This window comes from Arachis ipaensis, chromosome B6, assembly GCF_059453495.1.
Source record: "Arachis ipaensis isolate K30076 ecotype BB chromosome B6, ASM5945349v1, whole genome shotgun sequence".
In the NCBI taxonomy this organism is placed as follows: Eukaryota; Viridiplantae; Streptophyta; class Magnoliopsida; order Fabales; family Fabaceae; genus Arachis; species Arachis ipaensis.
The window spans coordinates 137,942,357-137,963,842 of record NC_142441.1 but is presented as its reverse complement, the minus strand read 5'-3'; the positions used below and the strand labels follow the sequence as shown (position 1 = coordinate 137,963,842).

Below are 21,486 nucleotides of genomic sequence, written 5' to 3'. Positions count from 1 at the left end.
TGTTTTTTATTTTATTTAAGAGAGTAAAACAAGAAGAAACTTAAGAAGGTAAACAAAAAGAAAAAGACGAATAAGAAAAAAAAGAAAAAGATGGTGATGATGAAAAAAAAGAAGAAGAAGCAACAGAAGATGAGGAGGAGGAAGAGGAAGAGTTTTAAATCATGCAAAACTTATCAGAATAAAAATACACCCAAAATTCTTAAAATACACCCAAATATTTTTGTGTTACACCCAAATATCTTCGTATTACACCCAAATTTGCTGCAAATATAGAAAAATATTTCCTCTAATGCTGCATTTTTTCTTCTTATTTTTTTTATTTCTTTCTTTCTTTTTAGTTAAATGAATGTAAGTCCATCCTATTCCAAGTGATTTTGCAGCATTACGTATTTCTTCTTCTTCTTTGTTTGATTTCTTCTTCTTCTTTGTTTGATTTTTTGTTTGTATTTTTGTTAAGAGAGTAAAACAAGAATAAACTTGAGAAGGTAAAACAAAAAGAAAAATATGAATAAAAAAAAAGCAGGAGGAAAAGGAAGAATTTTGAATTATGCATAACTTATCAGAATAAAAATATACCCAAATATTTTCGTGTTATACCCAAATTTGCTGTAAATACAGAAAAATATTTTTTCTAATGTTACATTTTTTCTTCTGAATTGAATCATATCTCAGCCATTTGATTGGATTCAAAACAAAAATCAATTTTGTTCTGATTCAATTGATAATCTGAACATGAATTATTCATTATCTTTAACAACGAGATAATTGATGATGGAGGAGAAAGAGAAAAAGAAAGGAGAAGAAGAAATTCCAATAAAAAAAAAAGAGGAAGAGGAGGAAGAGGAAGAGGTAGTATTGATGACAACGATAATGAAGAATAAAAATAAAGAAGAAGAAGAACGTGCAATAACGATATGGAGCGCATGAATATAAATAGAGTTGAAAAAATTTGTATGAAAAAAACGTTTATATGTGAAGATTAATTCATGTTGAATATCAATTAATAATTATATATATATTTTTGAATAGTTTAATTAAAGTATCAATAAAGATGTGCAAACGGGAATACGGGATGGACTCGAGCAGTCAAGTTAGATAGGTAACCGGCTATTATTGGTTAAGTTTTCTTGTAAGTAGTTAAAGTGTTAAACACAAAAGATAAAAATGCAAAAAAATGCCTAAATTGCAAGCAAATTTTACAAAAATAAAATAAAACAAAACGATGAGTAATATTAAAAAAAAATATTTTTTAATTAATATTGTTTATTTTTTAAATTATTTTATTTATTTTAATCTTTTTAATTTTAATTTTAAATAATAAGCTTAAATCTTAAATTTAGCTGTTAGTTACCTTTTTTGTTAAATAAAAAGTTATTTATACATTATTAATTATTATATATTTGTGTATGATTATGTGTAGTTTAAGTGTTTAATGGTTGTCAATGAATAATAGCTCAAATGATATATAGTCTTTTGATACTCAATTAAGAAATTGCGGGTTCGAGTTTTGTATGTTTGGTAAAAAAAAAAAAAGTGTTTAACGGTTTTTAACGTGTTTTTCTGCATCTGAAGACTGATTTTCTAAATTGATACGTGTGTATTTCAAGTTGCAATGCCTCTGTTCGACGATCTTCGTTGAATCGTTTCTGGTTTGGTTGGAAATTTTAATTGTCACAGCTCTCCACACTTCACCTGATTCGATCCGTCATCATCTCCATCCTCATATTCGATCTTCTACTCCATTTTTCTTGTAAGACGACGATGATTCGTTCGAACCCTAAGCCCCTTTTGCACCTCCTTTTGTTGCCCTTCTTTCTTCACCGTCACTCTTCTCTCTTCAACGTCGCTGTTGCTCAGTAATCTCTCTCCACCTGCTGCAACCTCTGAGCTCGTCGCCGATCTGCTCTCTTCTATTCTTCTGTGCCTCTCTCCGCCGCTGCTCTGTTTTTGCTGCAAATCTGCTCTGGCCGCCGATTAGATATCGCGGCAGCTCTGCTCTTGCCGTTGCTGCTGTGCTCTCTGTCGCCGCCGGTCAATTCTCTCAATCTGTCTGCTCGCTTGTAGATTTCTGTGCCTACGCCGCTGCTCTGTTTTCGCTGCAAATCTTCTCTCACAGCCGTTCAGATCGCTGTCTCTGCTGTTCTTTCTGCTTGCGCAATCTCCGTCGCTTCCTCGTACTCGCTCGCCGCCGGTCAGATCTCTCCTCCGATCTGCTCTCTGCTAGTCCTTTTCTAGTCTTCTGTGCCTCTCTCGAGATATTGTTTTTCTGATTACTTGATCATGAATTATTGAATATTGATGAGTTATGTGCTAACATATATGGATTAGTTCAATTTTTAAATTTCTTTGTTCATCAGGCTATTTTATTAGATTAGTTTTGGTTTTGCTCTTTATGAGATGAAAATTCAGTGTGTCATTAAACCTGATTAAATTTAGCAGGAGCTCTTTACTCTTTGTGCTTAGTTCTGCCCAAATAGAGCCTTAATTTGCTTGCGTGTGAATTAACATTCCGGAGGCTTAATTTGCTTCTATTTTGCTTGTCATTTTCGGTTAATTAAAGACAAATGGAAGGAGGAAGGCCTTAATTTGGTTCTGTTGTGCTTGTCATGTGCGCTGTATAATAGGATTTGCTGCATCTTGATAGGCCATTTCCCCTGAAATTGCTTGCTTTCGTTCTGCTGTAAAAATAATCGGAACTCTCGTCATTTGAAGAAATTTCAATCTACATAAACATAATTAGTAAGAGCAATATGGACGGATCAGTTTGGTACTTGATTTGCTATTGTTTTGTGATTTTCTGTTTCTATTGCTGAGTGATGTGGTGTTACTGATTCGGTCATGTGATCCTGAATTCAACTGTCATTTCTCATTTTTGCTTCCGAACCTTGATTTGCAATTGTTGCATCTGATTCTAATACCAAATTTCTTACTTGACTTTCTAGCAATGATACAACAGAAAACTATTTGAATTTCTCACACACTTCCAATAAAGATTACACAATATGAACTCTTGAAACAATAATTTCTCTTTTTGAGCTTGAAGGACTTCCTTTTATAGGAATTTGCATACTTGAAAAAATGTTATACCCTTGTTATCGGTAATGTTAGTGGCTGAGAAAGAATGTTATACCTTTATTGCACTCTCCTTCCCTTCAAGCAGGCTATAATGAAAGGAATTGAAATAATTAGTATATTTGGAAGAGAAAATTATGAGTGTTGCTCAACTCCCTTTATATAGCCCAATACTTATCCTTTATTTGCTATTGTTATGGGACATGGTCTTGTTGAATGGATGTAGGTGAGTGGTGAGAACATTTCAACTATGGCTGTAGATATATTGGCTTTGATTTTCAACCACAGTAGCCAGTGGTCAATGACACATGCCATGACAATAGTAAACTGTAAAAACATGGCAAGGTTTTTTGGAGAGATTGGTGGCTGTAGGAGGGAAACTCATGTAGGTGTTTCTAAACCAAGCATGCCCAAAGTTGTTGAAAACATACCACATCAGCCAAATTTCCGCACCTATGGTTGTTCTTCTAAGGAGAAGGAAGATTTCCACTTTTCTATTGCCACATCAGAACTACTTATAATATAAAAAATTTAAAAAATAATCAAATAAAAAACAAAGGTCTCTTGAGCCTCAACTCCTTCCCCTCTTCCTCTTTCTTCCCTATCCATGGCACATCTAACTCATCCATGAGGCTACTAATTTCCTTAGTTGATTCTGCTATATTATTTCTTTGTATTTTTTGTTTTGTTTTATTTTGTTTTTCTTTCCAATCAGAATGATGTCGTCTTCAGACATTACTGGAATCTTGGATAACTCAAAGGAGCTTGATCGGTTAAGGAAAGAGCAGGAGGATATTCTGCTTGAGATCAACAGGCTCCACAAGAAGCTTCAAACAGGTCAGTCAGTCATTTTCTTTCTGTTTCTTTAGGTGATGTGTCTTGATCCATTCTGCGATTCAATAAATGTCGAAATCAGTCATTGCTTCTTTTTGCAATTCTAGTAATTGCAAATTTTATTTCTAAATAAAATTTCCACTTTAAGGCATAAGCTTAAATGTCAGGTGTGCTTGCCTTTCTATATATATATATATATATATATATATCATTAATTTTTTGAATGTTTTAATTTTTGAACCCCTTTACTGGTGGCTCAGTCAACAATGATTCTTGGATGCAAATGTGTGTTTTGATATTGATACTGTGATACTAATATAGAGAGACATTCAGATATTGGGAGTGATCATTTCTGCTGAGAAATTGTAGTTAAATATGGTATAAATTTTAAATTAAAAATTAATCATTAGTTTTCGGGTACAATTGTTGATAGTTTCTTCTAATTTTGATGCAGCTCCTGAAGTAGTTGAGAAGCCTGGGGATAATTCATTAGCCAGGCTTAAAATTTTGTATACTCAAGCAAAAGATCTTTCAGATAGTGAAGCACAGTATGTTTATTGTATATGGCTCTGAAGCATTTTATGTAAATGGCATTTTCTTTTCTGTTCACTGATTCATTGTAATCACGAGTATGTATTTTCTAAAACTGGATTGACTCAACTATACTGAGCAGTTCCAGCTTAAACATTTCCATGCCATAATTGATTGTTTCAAATGCATCTTTTTCTTTTTCAAATTAATTTATTGTTGTTGATTGTTGATTTGGTTTTTGGTTTCAGAATTTCCTCTTTACTGATAAACCAACTTGATACACTACTGCCTTCAGGACAAGGTCAACCGCGAAGAAGAATAGGTGTGTCTCAAGTTATTGACACATCAATTTTTTTATTGAAAATGTTGCTTATGTTGTCTTCTTTTTGGTATTTTTGACATATAAAATGTTTGTCCGTTGATTTAAGCTTATAGTCTTATACATTATAATTCATCCATAATTAGAAATAGATGCTTCAATATATATATATATAGGCACAGGGTAAATGAATGATTGGCCAATATTATAGAACCATGGCAAGTATCTAAAGCATTAGACCATAGCTTTTCCATGGAAAGGAAAGTATGAAAAAATAAAATGAGAAGAGTGATAATATGTCTTTCAATCAACCAATCTTTGTGGCTTATTATATGTCAAATTTCCCTAGATTTGTTCAAAGAAGTTGCAGATTCTGATTGTATAGGATTTTCTTTTTTCTTTTGTTTCCTTTTTCTTTTCCAGGGAAAGGTAAAAGTCGACTGCTTTGGATACTCATCAATATAGTTGACGTCTCTGCTGCCATTTTCATGAATCTCATATAGTCAAAGCTACAAGAAGGGAGGAAAGGGGCAGGGAGGGAATGTTAACCTGTAACTTTAAATAAAAAGTTGAAGATAGTGTGTTAACTGATCCAATTTTTAATCTATTCCTTTTCTAAATATATGGTGGACGGAGAATGGTTTGGAAAGCTACGTAGGGTTCATCTACAGTGATCAATGATTTAGCATTGCTGCTTAGACAACTTTTAACTCATTAAGCAGAATGCTTTTGCATCCTCTTGTTAACCCTGGATAATTCATGATGATGTATTGCTTCCCCAACATTGTGCTAATGGCATTCAGTTATAGTATGGAGCTTTGCAAGCATGAGAATCAAAATTTGTTAAGATGTAAAAGGGTTCATGAAATACTTCAGTTGATGTTATATATTTTTTTTGCACCTATTTTTGTCTTTAATTACAAACATAAATTGCATTATTATGACTTAAGTTTCAATGAGATGTCATTTCTTTTTTAAAATTTTTGTGCTTACCGTTACTATGTTACAGAAGGTAATGAGCAGAAAAGGAAACGAGTGAAGACCGAGTCAGATATTTCTAGGATGAGCAATCTTAAGGGTGAGCAGGTATGAAGAATTTCCACGGAGTTTAACTGATATAAATCATTGAACATCAATTTCTGTTTTATTTGTTGATAAAATTTATTTTTCTAGTATGATTCATCTGAATGTTGTGCTTCACTAGGTTAATTTGTTCTTGCTTCTCACTTCTTAGGTAGCAGCTAGGGTCACACCACGTAATGCTGATAAGGATGAATGGTTTGTTGTTAAAGTGATCCATTTTGATAAGGAATCAAAAGAGTAAGTGTACATTCTTTACCTAAGTTGTCAAGTATTATGTTCAAGCTATAAAAAATCAATTTACATTCAGCTTGCATAATATTAAAATTTGAAAATATATTGCCAGATGGCTTTGATATGATATGCTATATAGTTTAGGATACTATATATCATGAATTAAGCTCTAACAAATGCATATTGAGCTTATTCTAGCCAGTGAAAGAATATTGTTTAATGACAAATTGAGTTATTACAGATTATTAGATTTATAATTTTATATGCTTAGCATAGTTCTACTACCAAATGAACGTATAAACAAGGTTCCTTGTATTTTTATTGTGTTTATTCCTATCTCTGAGTTTTTGTTATAGTAGATAAATTCGTTGATCCTACAATAAATTATGGCATATTGTTTCCCCAGGAGGATAATGTACTATATCTTGTCAAAAAATCTCCCAACTTTCTGAGTATCTGCCAAGGAGTAACTAATATTAAGGTGTTATGTAGCACAACCCTGTTAATACCGGGCTTGGTGATTCTGTTATTTTATTCTCTGATATGCTTGCTGAGCCCCTAATTTGCCTAGATTCAGCCTTTGATTACAGTACAAAGGTCAATCATGAGCTTGATGTTAACTTGAGTCTGCTTGGCTGTACTTAATTGAATGAGTTGTTATTTGACCATCTTTAAGTTGTTGGAAGACGTTACATTTCTCGGTGTTAGTTGCTATTTCTTGTGTCTGTCTGGTTTCAAATTGTTGATGCAGAGAATAGTACCAGTGGGACATTCAATCTTTTTGTAATTGCCCTTATCACCATCATTTTGTTGTTTGCTGAATCTTTCGCAACATGATTTTACAGAGTTGAAGTTCTAGATGAAGAACCTGGTGATGATGAAGAGGGAAGCGGCCAAAGGTAACCTAAGAGAAACTGTTTTGTTTTGTTTTGTTTTTAAATCGTGTGAATACCATATTTTTGTCTTAACATATCTAATAACTAATATAGTATATATTTGCATCAATAAGGACTAGATTGCATAAGAAAATAAAAAATATTCTGCACCAATTAGAAAAAGATTGCATTAAAATATAAATATAGAAAAAAAATTCTGTACTTTTTTGTACTTTTTTTGCTCTCTTTTTCCAATGCCCACCGTGATCCCTTCTCTTATTTCTTTTGTGATTTAGGTCCTTATTTGCTTTTCTTTTCATCTTATTTTGTTTTCAAAAAGTATACAGAAAAATTCCGAAGTTTAAACCTTTTAATAAAATCCATCAACATATGATTTTTCCAATTTTTAGAAGAAATACATTGGTTTTGATAGTGTTCTGATAGTGTCCTGTTTGTGTTGCTTTTAACCTTAACATGGGTTCTTTTCTGCTCCATTCAGACAATACAAGCTTCCCATGGGGAATATAATTCCTTTCCCAAAGAGCAATGATCCTTCAGGTGCTCCGGATTTTCCGCCAGGCTCACATGTTTTGGCGGTCTATCCTGGAACTACTGCACTTTACAAAGCAACAGTTGTACATGGCCATCGCAAGGTAATGGTTTCTTTGTTTCCATGTCAAAGGGATTATTTCTTGTTTTTTCATCTAACTTACAGTGAGTTGTAGTGTCTATAATTCCTTCCTAGATAGATAGAATTCTGTTGATGCTGACATGCTACTGAGTACTAACCAGCAATATTGTGCATGTTCTGGGGCAATCTTTTTCATTTCACACTTGTGCAGAGGAAGACAGACGAGTAAGTATAGACTTTATGGAATATGTAATTCTTTAGTTCTAATAGTAAATATAAATTTTGGTAGGAAATCATTTGGCACTATATCTTGGCAAGCATTCATATTTATTATCCCCTTTGGTGGGGTCGGTAACTATAAACAATGGACATGCATCTGAGAGTTCATTTTGTGTGTAAAATAAGATAGGAAAAAGACAAGAATAAGAAGAAAACAGCATTTGATAGCATGAGGCTGGTTCAAATTTCAACACCATATATATATATATATGTTTTTTTTTTTTCTTTTTTTTTCCTTGACAAGAATACTATATGTTTAGTCTTTGGTATTTTACTGCATAATATAATGTTATCGAAGTTGTATTTGTTCTAATTATTTAAGTATAAGTTCATACCAAATTTATTATTTTATTATTTTTATTTCCAATTATAATTGATATAAGATTTTACTAATTTTTCTTCTGTACTCTTATAATTTATATTATTGATTATTTTACACTTTTATAAATTACCAAAATTGAAAGAGTACAATACTTTCTAAGTTATTCTTAATCTTACATGTACTCATCATCTTCACCTTTTATGTAAAATGAAAAGAAAGAAAATGTGCTAAATTAATTAGACAGTTATTAGCATTGAAAATTTGAAATATGATTTGTTGACTTCAAGTTTGCAATGATCTATTAATATTGAAATAGTACAATATTTAGTATTGAAATATTATTGATTTGTTGAAGTATTCACTCCTCAACTGCACTGTTGACTATTGTGTTGTCACTGTGTTATGGTTGTTAACTTCTGACGTGTTTGGCAGCTATGTGTTGGAATTTGATGATGATGAAGAAGATGGGTCTTTGCCTCAAAGGACGGTTCCCTTCCACAAGGTGGTTGCTCTGCCAGAGGGTCATCGCCAATGAATTTAAGCAATTTAGGGTTGGTTTGTGAGTTGGGTTAAAAAGGGAGAAAATGAAAGGTTTGTAATGTAAATTTTAGACTAAATGCTCCGAACTCCAAAGCCAAACTTATGAACAACCCTTATAGTTTGTGTATAAAGTAGGAATGGCGTTGTTGCTTTACGTGCTGGTTGTGTAATATGATTTGTTATATTCTCATTTTTGTGTAATGATCACTGACTAATATACGTTTGGATGGGAAAAAGGTTTGGATGGGAAAAAGATTTTCTTAAGCGAGGAGATTGTAAAGTGATAAAATGAGTAATTTAATTAATTACTATTGAATTTGTAAATTTTATTATATGAGTTTTATTATTTTAATTTCAGAGTGGTAATATATTTAATTTTTTTACTTTACCAACTTCACTTCAGCAGAATTTGATCGAGAAGAATGAATTGTATTTTATTTGTGCTGCTATTGCAATGAAAATATCCAAAATATAGTTGGTGAAAGCTTTATAATCTTTAATGAAGTAGCTTTTCTAAAGATTTTTAAATTTTGGATAATAGTCAAAGCAGTTTGCACATGTCAATTTAATCTTGAGTAATACTATAGGGTTATTAAAATTTAGGATTAAGTACTTTTTTCGTCCTAAGGTCTCGGGCGAAAATTAAATTTATACCCGATCTTTTTTTATTATTAAAATCATCCCTAACGTTAAAAATGTTTTAAAATCATTCTTTCCTCTATTAAACAAAATTTTCTGACACATTTGCCCTTTTTATTGTTATTGGTAGTTGAAGCATTTAATGACTAAAATAATTTTTTTTTTCTATAACTGATTGGAGAGGGTGGGATTAAATCAAAATCTCACCCCAAACCAACGTAATCGAGCGACTGCTAGGGTTCGCGAAGCTGGGTGGAGCCATGGCTGCCGAGAGCTCATGATCGTCTCGTAGTCGGTCGTCTGCGCAGAAGAGGGAACTTCTCTGTGGACATGGTGAGAGACCCGTGCTAAGAATTTCGAAAACGAACCTGGGCGACGATTTTGAGGCTGTGTCTACTATGAGGTTCGTTTTTTAAATTTTTGTTCGTGATTGATGGCAATGTTTTCTTTTTTTGGGTACTGACTCTGGTGGGATGCTGTAGATTAAAGAAGAGTGTGAGTTCTTCCGATGGACAAACCCAGAAGCAGAGAGTGAAGATCCGTAGGTTGCAAGGATGAAGAGGAAAGTTGCGGCCCTGAAAGCAAAAGTGAGGGACATTGAGTGGAAGTTCAAGGTTGCTGCAGTGTTGGGCACGATTGGATGGGTTGGTTTAGTTTTGTTCTGGTTGAATCAGAAGCAGGGGTTACCTTGTGTAATGCCACTGAAATATGCCTGTTGGACCTCTTCCTACCTCTAGTTGCAGATTGCATAGCAGGTTGTGATGAGCACCTCTAAATGTGTCCCCTCCTAGACAAGTGGGACTGGCTGCTGTCCTCAGCTTCATCAGATCCTTTCTTCCTCTTCTTGACTGGTCTGTGGCTAGGCTTTCGATAGGGAGGCGGCATCACATCATCAAAGTCCGTCTTTTTCCACAAATCTGGACCATTTAGAGGGTTGATCACCGAATTATAGCATTTGACATAGGCAGACTTCTTGTAACAGTCATCCCCCTTCTTGTTTGCACTGCATACACTGTTACAGTGTCTTTGAATTCCTCTCTTGAAGCATATACAGTTCCAACCTCCCATTTACAACTCGTCATGTCTTTAACATCTTTGTGAATCGGATACCAAGTAGCTTCATCATTATCATCATCTTGTCTATCCTCCTTATCTGAACCACCACCAACTTCATAATCCAAATCCACTTCCTCACTATTGAAGCCTTCCTCATCACTGAAATCACCGTTCACAACCCCTTTGCCTTTATCAACTCGATCACCATCCGTAGCACCTCTAAGTTCCTCAAACCCACTCTCATCATCGTACTCCTCTTCACTATCTGTAAACTGAACATCATCTGCACTGTCAACCTCAAGATTAGACGGAATAAACTCCTCATCATCGCTATCATCGTCACTGTTTGATTCAACCCGTGCATTTTCAGCCTCTACATCCGGGTACAATTTATCTCCTTCATTAACCTGCTCCGCATTGTCCCTTTCCACCTGTTGATCCTGTTCACCCTCAAAGATCACAAACTGATTCCTAGTATTTTCCTCTGTTTGGCCCTGTTCACCCTGTCCGCCAACATCAATATACCCTACTTCAGGAAAACCTTCAGCATCCTCAACCTTATGCACCACAAAAAGCTCAACATGACTCTTCAACTCCACTATTCTACACATCTCAAGTACATCTCTGTCACCTGCAAATAACTTCAGATCCTTCTCTAACCACTCAAAACTTGGATCCTTATACCACAAAGTTGAAATGTTTTTCTTTGTGTACCCAAACTGTCTCACCTCAGCATATGCCTCAAATACAGACCATCAATCACTCTCAACATCTTCGATCAATGTCTTCTCTCCCCGTATATACTTCAATGTCCCATTGTTATATCCAAATCTTCCCCATGGTAGACATTCTGGTTAAAGGTTCCCATACCTTAAAACGAAAAAATAAAAAACCATAAATCAAACCCTACCAGTTTTTGGAAACTACCGAAACTAATGGTGCATACATACTTGATTCGAGATTACTACAGTGAAACGACCTCCTCCCACACTCTTGCCAACGCAATCCAAATACAATAACGCTACTCCTCTGGTGACGACGAATCTCTATTAGGGCATCATTGAAGGTGAAAGATCAGTTTTCAAGTGTGCAACGTAAATCAGACATTGAAGCCCTTTCGTGAGAAGAAAATGAAGTGTTAAAGGCTTCAGGGGCAAAGGTGTCCAAAAATTTTGTTTAATGGAGGGAAGGATGATTTTAAAGCATTTATGAGTGTTGGAGATGATTTTAATAACAAAAAAAGTCGGGGACGAATTTGATTTTCGCCCCAGAACTTAGAGACGAAAATAGTACTTAATCCTAAAATAAATTATTTTAGTTATCAGTTACTTATTAATGTTTAAAACAATAGGATAAAATATGTTGTTAGATTATTGGAATAAATATACTAGACTAGAAAAATTAAGTTAATAATTAAAAATAATAAATTTTGATTGCTCTCTAACATTTTTCTTTAATCTTCAAAGATTGAGTGTCTCAAATTGATTCTTGAATAGAAAATTAGATGAATTTTTTATTAATTAAATGATGATATATAATATAATTATTTTGTAACAGATTATTATGGAAAGATTAATTTGACTTATTATTATATTTTATTTTTAGGTATTAATTTCATAATTTGAGATATTTAATATTTTAAAAGCTAAATTAATGAACTTGTGATCTTTTAGACATTATTTTGACTATTAGCCCTTTTAAATTTCTATTTTACGTTGCATGAGTTTTTAATTTCTAACACCAGAGAGGCGAAGAAATTTTAAACAGACCGCACCATAATCAGAACAAATACAGTAACATGGAAAAGTTTGTACCTGTAAAAAAAAGCATGAAGATAAATTATATCTCATGTTATTATTCAGGTATACTTAAGTGAAAAAGACCCCACCTACCCTAACAGAGATGGATTTATTAATAATTTAATATAGCTGTGTGGGGCTGTGGGCAATGTCTCCATTAAAATTTTGTAAAAATATTAGAAAGTACATATATATAGTTGTATACTAGTATATATATGCCCATATTATGAAATTTACAGCATCCATGCCTATAACTAACACTAAAACACATGGTAATAGTATTATCTCTACAAATACATGCTACACTCCTACAAGCGTGACCCATAAAGCTTTTCACATGCATATTACACATTTCACGTGTTGGATTTTTGGGTTCCCTTCCTATGTAGAGAAAAAGTTCAAATACTAGTATCCAAATTCATGAATAGTTGAAGTGGCTGAGGTGAGTTAGGGTTGAAAGAGAGAGAGGTCATTTTGAAAGGAGAACACCAAACACTAGAGAGAAAAGAAGAGAGAAAGTTATTTTCGCACATACACAAAGCTGTCTCTGTAAATTGGTCGCTGCAGATTCATTAACCGTTGGATCGAGCTTAAATTTGAACAGTGTATTCTACACATCTGGTTCTTTGATTTCACTGTTCAGATCTTCGATTCAATGTCTAGATGGAGATATTTGGCCACGCACAGTAGCTATGTTTTTGTGGTATTTTCATCTTCTTGTTCTTGTTTTGTAAGTTTTGAAGCTTGAGTTGTTTGGCTTTTTGTATGCACGTTTTGTGCAGTAATTTGTGACTCTCTTGTACCCTATTTTTCATCATAGTGAAGCAATATCCTGGTCTTGGTAACTCGTGATTTTCACTTCTCTCATTGAGGAGGTTTTTCACGTTAAAAATCTTGGTGTGTTAGCTTGTTTCTAATTTCTGGTTTATATGATTTTTCCGCTGCTATTGGGTATTATTGTGCTGGTGTTAATACTTGTTGTGAGTGGATATTGTTGCTCCTCTAATTCTTGCAAGTAGAAAATTGTGTGTTTTATTCTTATTAATTGGTATCAGAGCTCAGTTTTGGGTATTTGGTTATAACTTGCTTGAAAGATGGAAGCAAATAATTCTACTAGGATGATAAGTTTGAATGGCACTAATTACTATCTATGGAAAGGCAAAATGAAAGATTTTTTGTTTGTCAAAAATCTACATTTACCCGTATTTTCTACACAAAAACCAGAATCTAAAACAGATGAAGAATGGGAGTTTGAACACCAACAAGTTTGTGGTTTTATTAGGCAATGGGTGGATAATAATGTTTACAATCACATTGCTAATGAGACTCGTGCTAGGGCTTTGTGGAATCAAATTGAATCCTTGTATGCTTCCAAGTCTGGCAATAATAAATTGTACTTGTTGAATATGTTGATGAATTTGAGTTACAAGGATGGGTCACAAGTATTAGATCACTTGAATGCATTTCAAGGGGTTCTGGATTAGTTGTCAAGCATGGGAATCAAGTTTGAAGATGAGATTCAAGGATTGTGGTTGCTAAATACTCTACCAGATTCTTGAGAGACATTTCGTATCTCTCTTACTAATTCTGCTCCGAATGGTAAAGTGAGCATGCAACTTGTTAAAGGTGGCATTTTAAATGAAGAGATGAGAAGGAGGACACAGAATTCTTCGTCACACTCTGAAATGTTAGTCACTGAAACCAGGGGAAGAAATCAGAATAGAGTTCAAAAGGGTAGAGGTAAAAGCAGGAGCAAATCCAAGGGAAGATACAAGAATGTTGAGTGTCACTACTGTCACAAAATGGGTCACGTTAAAAAATATTGCTATCTTTGGAAAAAGGAAAACAAAGGTAAGCAAGAAAAGAAGGATGATAGTGGTAATGATCGTGTATTTTCTATTTCATATGATCTTCTTACTGTTGATATTGCTGATTATGAGTAAAAGGTCAATCTTATTTCTCATGATGAGTTCAGCTGGGTAATTGATAGTGGCGCCTCAATACATGTTACACCGAAGAAGGAGTTCTTCACTTCTTATACTCCAGGTAATTTTGGAGTGCTTAAGATGGGTAATGATGGCTTGGCCAAGGTTATTGGTGTAGGAGATGTTTGTCTTGAGACTAATATGGGAATGAAGCTGCTACTCAAAGATGTTAGACACGCTCCAGATGTTCGCTTGAATTTGGTTTCAGTTAAAAGGCTTAATAATGAAGGCTTTGTAAACACTTTCGGCTTTGGACAATGGAAGCTTACTAAAGGTAACTTAGTGGTGGCTCGGGAAAAAGGTACTTCAAGTTTTTATATGATGCATGCCATGATTGCAAAAGGTAGTGTGAATGCGATTGAAAGTAAAGAAGTTTGTAGCTTGTGGCACAGACGACTTGGTCATATTAGTGAAAAAGGACTTAATTATTTGGCTCGAAAAGATGCTCTTTCAAGTTTGAAGAATGCAGAGTTGGAGAAATGTTCTCATTGCATGGCTGGCAAACAAAGAAGATTATCCTTCAAGAAGCATCAACCGTCAAGAAAATCAGACTTCTTGAAATTGGTGCACTCCGATATTTGTGGTCCTTTGAAGGTACGGTCTTTTAGCAGAGCTATTTACTTTATTACTTTATTGATGATCATTCAAGAAACCTTTGGACTTATGCTTTGAAAACAAAGAATCAAGCTTTGGAAAAGTTCAAACAATTCCAAGCTTCGGTTGAGAGGCAAACAGGTAAAAAGCTTAAATGTATTCGCACTGATAATGGTGGTGAGTATTGTGGACCATTTGATGTGTATTGCAAGCAGCAAGGCATTAGGCATGAAAAGACACCTCCTAAAACACCTCAGTTGAATGGTTTGGCAGAAAGGATGAATAGAACGTTGATTGAAAGAGTTAGGTGTATGCTTACTGAAGCTAAGCTACCTAAATTCTTTTGGGGTGAAGTGCTACTTACAGCGGCTCATATGATTAATCTGAGTCCTACAATTGCTTTGGACAATGATGTTCCGAATCATGTTTGGTCGGCAAAGATGTCTTGTATGGTCACTTGAGAGTCTTTGGATGCAAAGCATTTGTTCATGTTCCAAAGGATGAGAGGCCCAAGTTGGATGTGAAGACAAGGCAGTGCATTTTTATTGGATATAGTCAAGATGAGTTTGGTTACAGGCTTTATGATCTAGTTGAAAAGAAGCTTGTAAGAAGCCGTGATGTAGAGTTTATTGAAGACCAGACCATTGAGGACATTGATAAGGCAAAGAAGAGTCAATCACAAGAGAGCAGTGACGTGACTGATGTAGATCCAATTCAGCCTTCTTCTTTGTCAGAACTAGCAGAGAATCAAGATCAGGAGCATATGCAGCAAAATGAGCCTTTGGTTCTTGATGACCAGGAGATGGGAGATCCAATTGATGGTCCAGTTGATGATGATGCTGATAATCAACCTGAGCTACCTGAAGATCCACCAGGTTTCTATCCTAGGAGGTCTACTAGAGAGCGACGACCTTCAACGAGGTATCCTTCTAGTGAGTATGTAAGTATGTAACATTTACTGATGGATATGTGACCTTGACTGATGGGGGAAAACCTGAATGTTATGCGGAAGCTATGGAAGGTGACGACAATAAGAAATGGTTTGATGCAATGCAGGATGAAATGAAAATCTTGTATGATAATCAAACATTTGAGCTTGTGAAGTTGCCAAAAGAAAAGAAAGCTTTGCAAAACAGATGTGTTTATAGGTTGAAGCATGAAGAAAATTCTCAGTGTCCAAGGTACAAGGTTAGATTGGTAGTCAAGGGCTACAGGCATAAAAAGGGAGTTGACTATAATGAAATCTTTTCACCGATTGTGAGAAGATCTTCTATTAGGATTGTTTTGAGTTTGGCTGCAAGTCTTGATTTAGAAATAGAGCAGATGGATGTGAAAACTGCTTTCCTTCATGGTGATCTTAAGGATGAAATTTACATGGAACAACCTGAAGGCTTCATGGTAAAAGGCAAAGAGGATCATGTTTGCAAACTGAAGAAGAGCTTGTATGGCTTGAAGCAAGCTCCAAGACAATGGTACAAAAAGTTCGAGTCTGTTATGACAGAACAAGGCTACAAGAAGACTACTTCTGATCATTGTGTATTTGTTAAACATTTTGTTAGTAATGATTTTATTATCCTTTTGATATATGTTGATGACATGCTTATTGTTGGTCAGAATGCTTCTAGGATTGATATGTTGAAGAAGCAACTTGCAATGTCATTTGCAATGAAGGACCTTGGGCCGGCAAAGGAGATTCTTAGTATAAGAATCGAGCGTGATAGAAAGGAGAAGAAACTTTGGTTGTCACAGGAGAAATACATAGAGGCCGAGTTTATTGCCATTATCGAAGCGTGCAATGAGATGTTTTGGATGAAGAAATTCTTGAAAGAACTCGGGTTTAATCAAGGGAGGTATGTGTTGTTTTGTGATAGTCAAAGTGCTATACATCTTGGTAAAAACTCTACTTTTCATTCTCGATCCAAACATATTGATGTGAGGTATCATTGGATACGTGATGTTTTGGATGCTGAGTTGTTAAAACTTAAAAAGGTTCATACTGATGAGAATGGTTTTGATATGATGACCAAGGCATTACTAAGATGGAAGTTTGAAGTTTGTTGCTTAATCGTCGGATTGGCGGTTACCTCCATATAGTCGTGAGGAGGAGATTTGTTGGGTTTTTGGGCTCCCTTCCTATGTGGAGAAAAAATCCAAATGCTAGTATCCAAGCCCATGAATAGTTGAAGTGGCTGAGGTGAGTTAGGGTTGAGAGGGAGAGGTCATTTTGAAAAGAGAACACCAAACACTAGAGAGAAAAGAAGAGAGAAAGTTATTTTCGAACATACACAAAGCTGTCTCTATAAATTAGTAGTTGCAGATTCGTTAACCGTTGGATCAAGCTCAAATTTGGACAGTGTGTTTTATACATTTGGTTCTTTGATTTCACCGTTAGGATCTTTGATTCAATGTCTGTAGCTGGAGATATTTGGCCACGCACAGTAGCTCTGTTTTTGTGGTATTTTCATCTTCTTGTTCTTGTTTTGTAAGCTTTGAAGCTTGGGTTGTTTGGCTTGTTGTAAGCACGTTTTGTGCAGTAATTTGTGACTCTCTTGTACCCTATTTTTCATCATAGTGAAGCTATATCCTGGTCTTGGTGACTCGTGGTTTTTACTTCTCTCATTGAGGTTTTCCACGTTAAAAATATTGGTGTGTTAGCTTGTTTCTAATTTCTAGTTTATGTGATTTTTCCGCTGCTATTGGGTATTATTGTGCTGGTGTTAATACTTGTTGTCAGTGGATATTGTTGCTCCTCTAATTCTTGCAAGTAGGAAATTGTGTGTTTTATTCCTATTATCATGAGAAAATGAATGAATAATGTAGTGTAAAAATGAATTCTGATGTGAAGAAGAGAAAAAAAAAATGAAGAATTAACTGAAATGAAATTTTATTGAATAGTACAAAATACTTAGTGGGTTTAAGGTCTCATGTTGATACCAATGGCATAGCAAGAGGCAAGTTGTAACACAATGACATAATAAAATTGTAGGCTTATCTCCCTGTATAGGTATAGCTAGGGAAATCTTATTACATCAACAAAAGTGAAACACAAAAGGAATAATATAGCGAAATTTGAATGAATCTCAAATGGTAGGAGGGGCTAGAGCACTGACAAGAAACGCCTCGTCGACAGTTTCATCATGGCAGCACTGGAAAGTGGTGAGCATGTGCATGTAGCGGCGGCACTCAGGGCAGCGGAGCTTCTCCGGGATCCTCCCCATTGCGTGGGAGAATTCAAACCTACAACAAGGGTTATCGACTGCATGGAGCTTCCCATAGTGATCGCGAAAACCTGGCTCAAAGCCATCCCTCTCAGCATGCACCCTCCAAATGTCCTCATACTCCATCAGAGTCTGCAATCCTGTGTTGGCATGTCCATTGACTATGATGCGAGATCCTCTTGCGAGAACAATCCAGCCGCCCATCTTGTCATAGCTGAGAAGCCTCTTCACTTCCTGCATCACCAGGTCAGAGTCGTCGTCCGCTTGCTTCAGCTGGATCTTGGAGAACAGCATGCTCTCCAGGCGAGTCCAGAAGAACCATATCATGCTGTGTTCTTGCCAGCTATGACTTGGCAGCTTCTCACGACTTATGGTGTCTAGAACTTTCTGCACTTGATCGCTTTTGTTGCTCTTCCCCACATATACCATCTCTAAGTTTATTTGTGATGCCACCGCAACCCTGCGAGCTTCCCTCACGAATTTTCTAACCCAATCAGGGTCATTCCCTCCATATAAGAAGATGAATTTATCATCCTTGATCTGTCCAAATATCAAAATTAATCATGATTATAAAAAACCAACAAGTCAAGAAAGGCTTTTAATTATGTTATGCTCACCCAGTTCAATATTTCAGAGTCAATGCCATCCACAAGCAGTTCAAGTCTCCAGGTCTCTTCCTTCCACAGAGCTTCTTCTCTAGCGCTTGTGAATGGAAATGCAGCACTTCCCCAAATCCACATCATGTGAATAGCATTAGGACAAGCAACCCTCCCTTGAGGATCAAGAACCACAAGAATTGGCTTATTCTTGTACTTCCATTCCCTCTGGATGAACCAGATCACCGGCTTGCTTATCACCGAAGGATGATAAACAGAGAACCATGGCATGGTTAATTGCAGCTCCTCAAACTGCCTTTGCTTTCTCTGTGTTGATTCACCTTCATTCAGGTCCAGAATTGGGATCCATACAAGCTCATATCTATTTTCATATCTATTATCAAGCCTTGATGATGTGTGTGCCCTTGATTCATTATAGATTTGTTCAAGGATCAGAAGCTCATCATGGGAGAACTCCAACCCTGAAATCAGAAGTAACACATTCTTCCTTCTCAGTGGTTCCAGGCTAACCTGTTTGGTTTCAATTAAATTACACCAATATTAGCTTCACCAACTTGTGAAAATACTAGTGCATCATCATATATGCAATTACAATGTTGGAAAAAATGTAACCCTTTTCTTGGTTGCACCATCATATAGAGGTAGAGTATCGTCCTTCGCAGAAATCAAAGCCTTGAGAACCTTCATGTTGTCAATGAGGGGTGTCGTGAATAATTCGCGCAACATTTCATAAGCTTCAGAGTCCATTCTTTTCTCTGCATTCAATGTTAAACTTAAAATTAGCAGTCATGATCCAAAGAATTTCACTAAATGTATCCAATTGAAACTAAATTAATTAGACCAATCTGTCTGCAGCAGCTATCCAGATTCTTCCTTAGATGTTCAAGTATGTTCTTAAGCTTGTGAGCCAATGTAGATAGCTCCCATGACTCGGTAGTTGATGGCATGAACCTGGAACAATGTTTACTTAAAATGATGAAACAAACACAAAATAAAAGAAATGGAGAACTGAAAGGGAAAACATACTCAAATCCAAGTGTATCTAGGCTTGCAAGCAGAGTTGCGCAGGCGATGATACCCCTGACGCTCCAATAGGTGGCAATGGGGATATGGTTAGAGGCAATGTTGTATGCTGTTGTGTCTTGAGCAATGTAGTGTCTTGGCAGACCATTGAACTTAATGACACACCTTGCCGCCTCCAATATGACCTTAACTAGTTCATTCAGGGCTTCAAACCGGGGTCGCAGCATGCTTACATGCTCCATGTCCTTGATGTTTAGAACTTTCTTCAGATTGGCCATGGATCTTGCAAGCTGGTTTGTTAATTGCATGTCTGCAAGAAGCCAGAATCTACCATATTTCAGAGCAAAAGCAGCCAAAGACAGCACCAACTTCACATCCCACTCATATGTTTGAAGCATATCAAATATTACAAGTGCTCTAGAGTGTGCATCTACACCCGCAAGAGACTTGTACGAAATCTGAAATTTTATTGTACCTTTCATATTGTTAAAATAATGATATATCCTAAAAATTTCAAGCAATGTTATCAAGTGTCAAATTTAATACAAGATCATTGTTTTTGTATAGATTGTCTAGGTTATTCTTGAATCACCTCAGAATCAATTCGATTAATCTCCTCCAGCAAGTTGGTGTAGCCAGGTTGATCGATCACATCTTCGATCTGGTCAACATGCGCAAGCGCACCCTGAAAGAAAGCAGAGTCACTTAGAAGATAGATAAACAAGAAAAAACAATAGAATTGCATGTTCGCAGATGCAACATTTTCTTCGCAATTTCATAAGCAACTAAGGTTTCAAACTATTATTAGAATTAGTATCATACCGTGGAAACACCTTCAGTACTCAAGGTGGAACGTTTAAGAATATCCTCAACAATATGGAGAAGTGGCTTGGCATCATATTCTAGACCATCAGGTTTATGCTCAGCCACTATTTTCTTCACCAGAATGCTGTCATCAGACAATGCCGTCCCCGGCATGGGCCTTTTGCCTCTCAGCTGTTGTTTCATAGCAGCCAATTTGCCAATGTTATCCATCTTGTGCTATAGAAAAACAAAGACGCTAGATAGGAGGCAGAGAACAAAAAACAAGGCTTCTGGTTTTAGCTGCCATGTTGATAGGCCAATATATAATACCCAGAAAGGAATAAAGCAAACATGAATCCACTTCTTTTCTTTCACCATAGTTTAAGGTGTTGGAACGTTAAGAAGAAGAAAGACTTTAGCTTCTTCAGTCTTGTGTCCTTACGCTTCACTCACTTTAGTATGTACCAAGTTAATGACACATGCAGTGGCAATACTACACTTTAGTAGCATACAGTAGCTTTTACAAATGGACCAATGGTCTCAAAGGACAATATCTACAGCTATGGGAAAACCAATGGCTAAATCCTGTGGTGTTACTTGAGATTTGCGGTATGCACCAATTTGGTTTTGAAGTTCCAATTGTACTATTATCATAGTTGAGATTGAGCTCCGGATACTAATAGTCCTTTTCTTTCAATAATGACTCGGCAACTAGAGTGATGAGCCGGAAGTCTGGCACTATCTGTGAAAAAATAATAAAGCTTATTTTAGAAAATATATAAATAAATAATAACTAAATAAAATAAAAGGTAATAAACAATCTTAGTTTATAACCTTAGAATTTTAATAATTGAAAAATAGAAGAATTATATACCTCTATTTAACGGATGGTTCATATTGAAGAGACTCACCTATAAATTGAGTTTTTCTTTAATTCATTTCAATCAAGTCATCCAGATAGAATAACATAATATTTCTTTGAGTAGTTTACTTCTATATATATAGAGAGAAGTGTGTTCTCCTTTTGTCAAGAG

General features: G+C 35.5%; 2 protein-coding genes across 4 annotated transcripts; one reads left to right on the top strand and one right to left on the bottom strand.

Annotated features, from left to right (window-relative positions):
• The first annotated feature begins 1,560 nt into the window (after positions 1-1,560).
• Positions 1,561-9,041, top strand: LOC107605086 (SAGA-associated factor 29 homolog A). 3 transcript variants are annotated; one of them, XM_016306834.3, is made up of 10 exons: positions 1,569-2,191; positions 3,788-3,909; positions 4,361-4,454; positions 4,686-4,759; positions 5,766-5,842; positions 5,991-6,076; positions 6,916-6,969; positions 7,445-7,598; positions 7,788-7,801; positions 8,610-9,041. In XM_016306834.3, exons 2-10 carry the CDS (start codon positions 3,789-3,791, stop codon positions 8,710-8,712), a joined length of 777 nt encoding a protein of 258 aa, XP_016162320.1. In that variant the 5' UTR covers positions 1,569-2,191; position 3,788; the 3' UTR covers positions 8,713-9,041. The 3 variants fall into 3 exon arrangements, with proteins under 3 accessions (XP_088345859.1, XP_016162320.1, XP_016162318.1); XM_016306832.3 differs by having other exon boundaries at positions 7,738-7,801; XM_088489733.1 differs by lacking the exon at positions 7,788-7,801 and having other exon boundaries at positions 1,561-2,191.
• Positions 9,042-17,657: 8,616 nt separating this feature from the next.
• On the bottom strand, positions 17,658-20,741 carry LOC107647474 (protein SIEVE ELEMENT OCCLUSION B-like). Its single transcript, XM_088489394.1, has 7 exons — positions 20,471-20,741; positions 20,241-20,333; positions 19,652-20,106; positions 19,467-19,576; positions 19,238-19,380; positions 18,626-19,135; positions 17,658-18,548 (listed from the first exon to the last, which is right to left on the bottom strand). The coding sequence occupies exons 1-7, from the start codon at positions 20,681-20,683 to the stop codon at positions 17,871-17,873; spliced, it is 2,202 nt and encodes a 733-aa protein (XP_088345520.1). The 5' UTR covers positions 20,684-20,741; the 3' UTR covers positions 17,658-17,870.
• Positions 20,742-21,486: the final 745 nt, after the last annotated feature.

What these genes read in the sequence shown, in the direction of transcription:
- LOC107647474 (XM_088489394.1), bottom strand. Translation starts at nt 20,683, where the DNA reads ATGGATAACATTGGCAAATTGGCTGCTATGAAACAACAGCTGAGAGGC. An exon ending in TTAATCGAATTGATTCTGAG is followed by an intron (nt 20,107 to 20,240) that starts GTGATTCAAGAA and finishes ATAAAATTTCAG; the next exon opens with ATTTCGTACAAGTCTCTTGC. An exon ending in CTAGATACACTTGGATTTGA is followed by an intron (nt 19,577 to 19,651) that starts GTATGTTTTCCC and finishes ACATTGTTCCAG; the next exon opens with GTTCATGCCATCAACTACCG.
- LOC107605086 (XM_016306832.3), top strand. Translation starts at nt 3,789, where the DNA reads ATGATGTCGTCTTCAGACATTACTGGAATCTTGGATAACTCAAAGGAG. An exon ending in GCAATCTTAAGGGTGAGCAG is followed by an intron (nt 5,843 to 5,990) that starts GTATGAAGAATT and finishes CTCACTTCTTAG; the next exon opens with GTAGCAGCTAGGGTCACACC. An exon ending in GAAGAGGGAAGCGGCCAAAG is followed by an intron (nt 6,970 to 7,444) that starts GTAACCTAAGAG and finishes TGCTCCATTCAG; the next exon opens with ACAATACAAGCTTCCCATGG.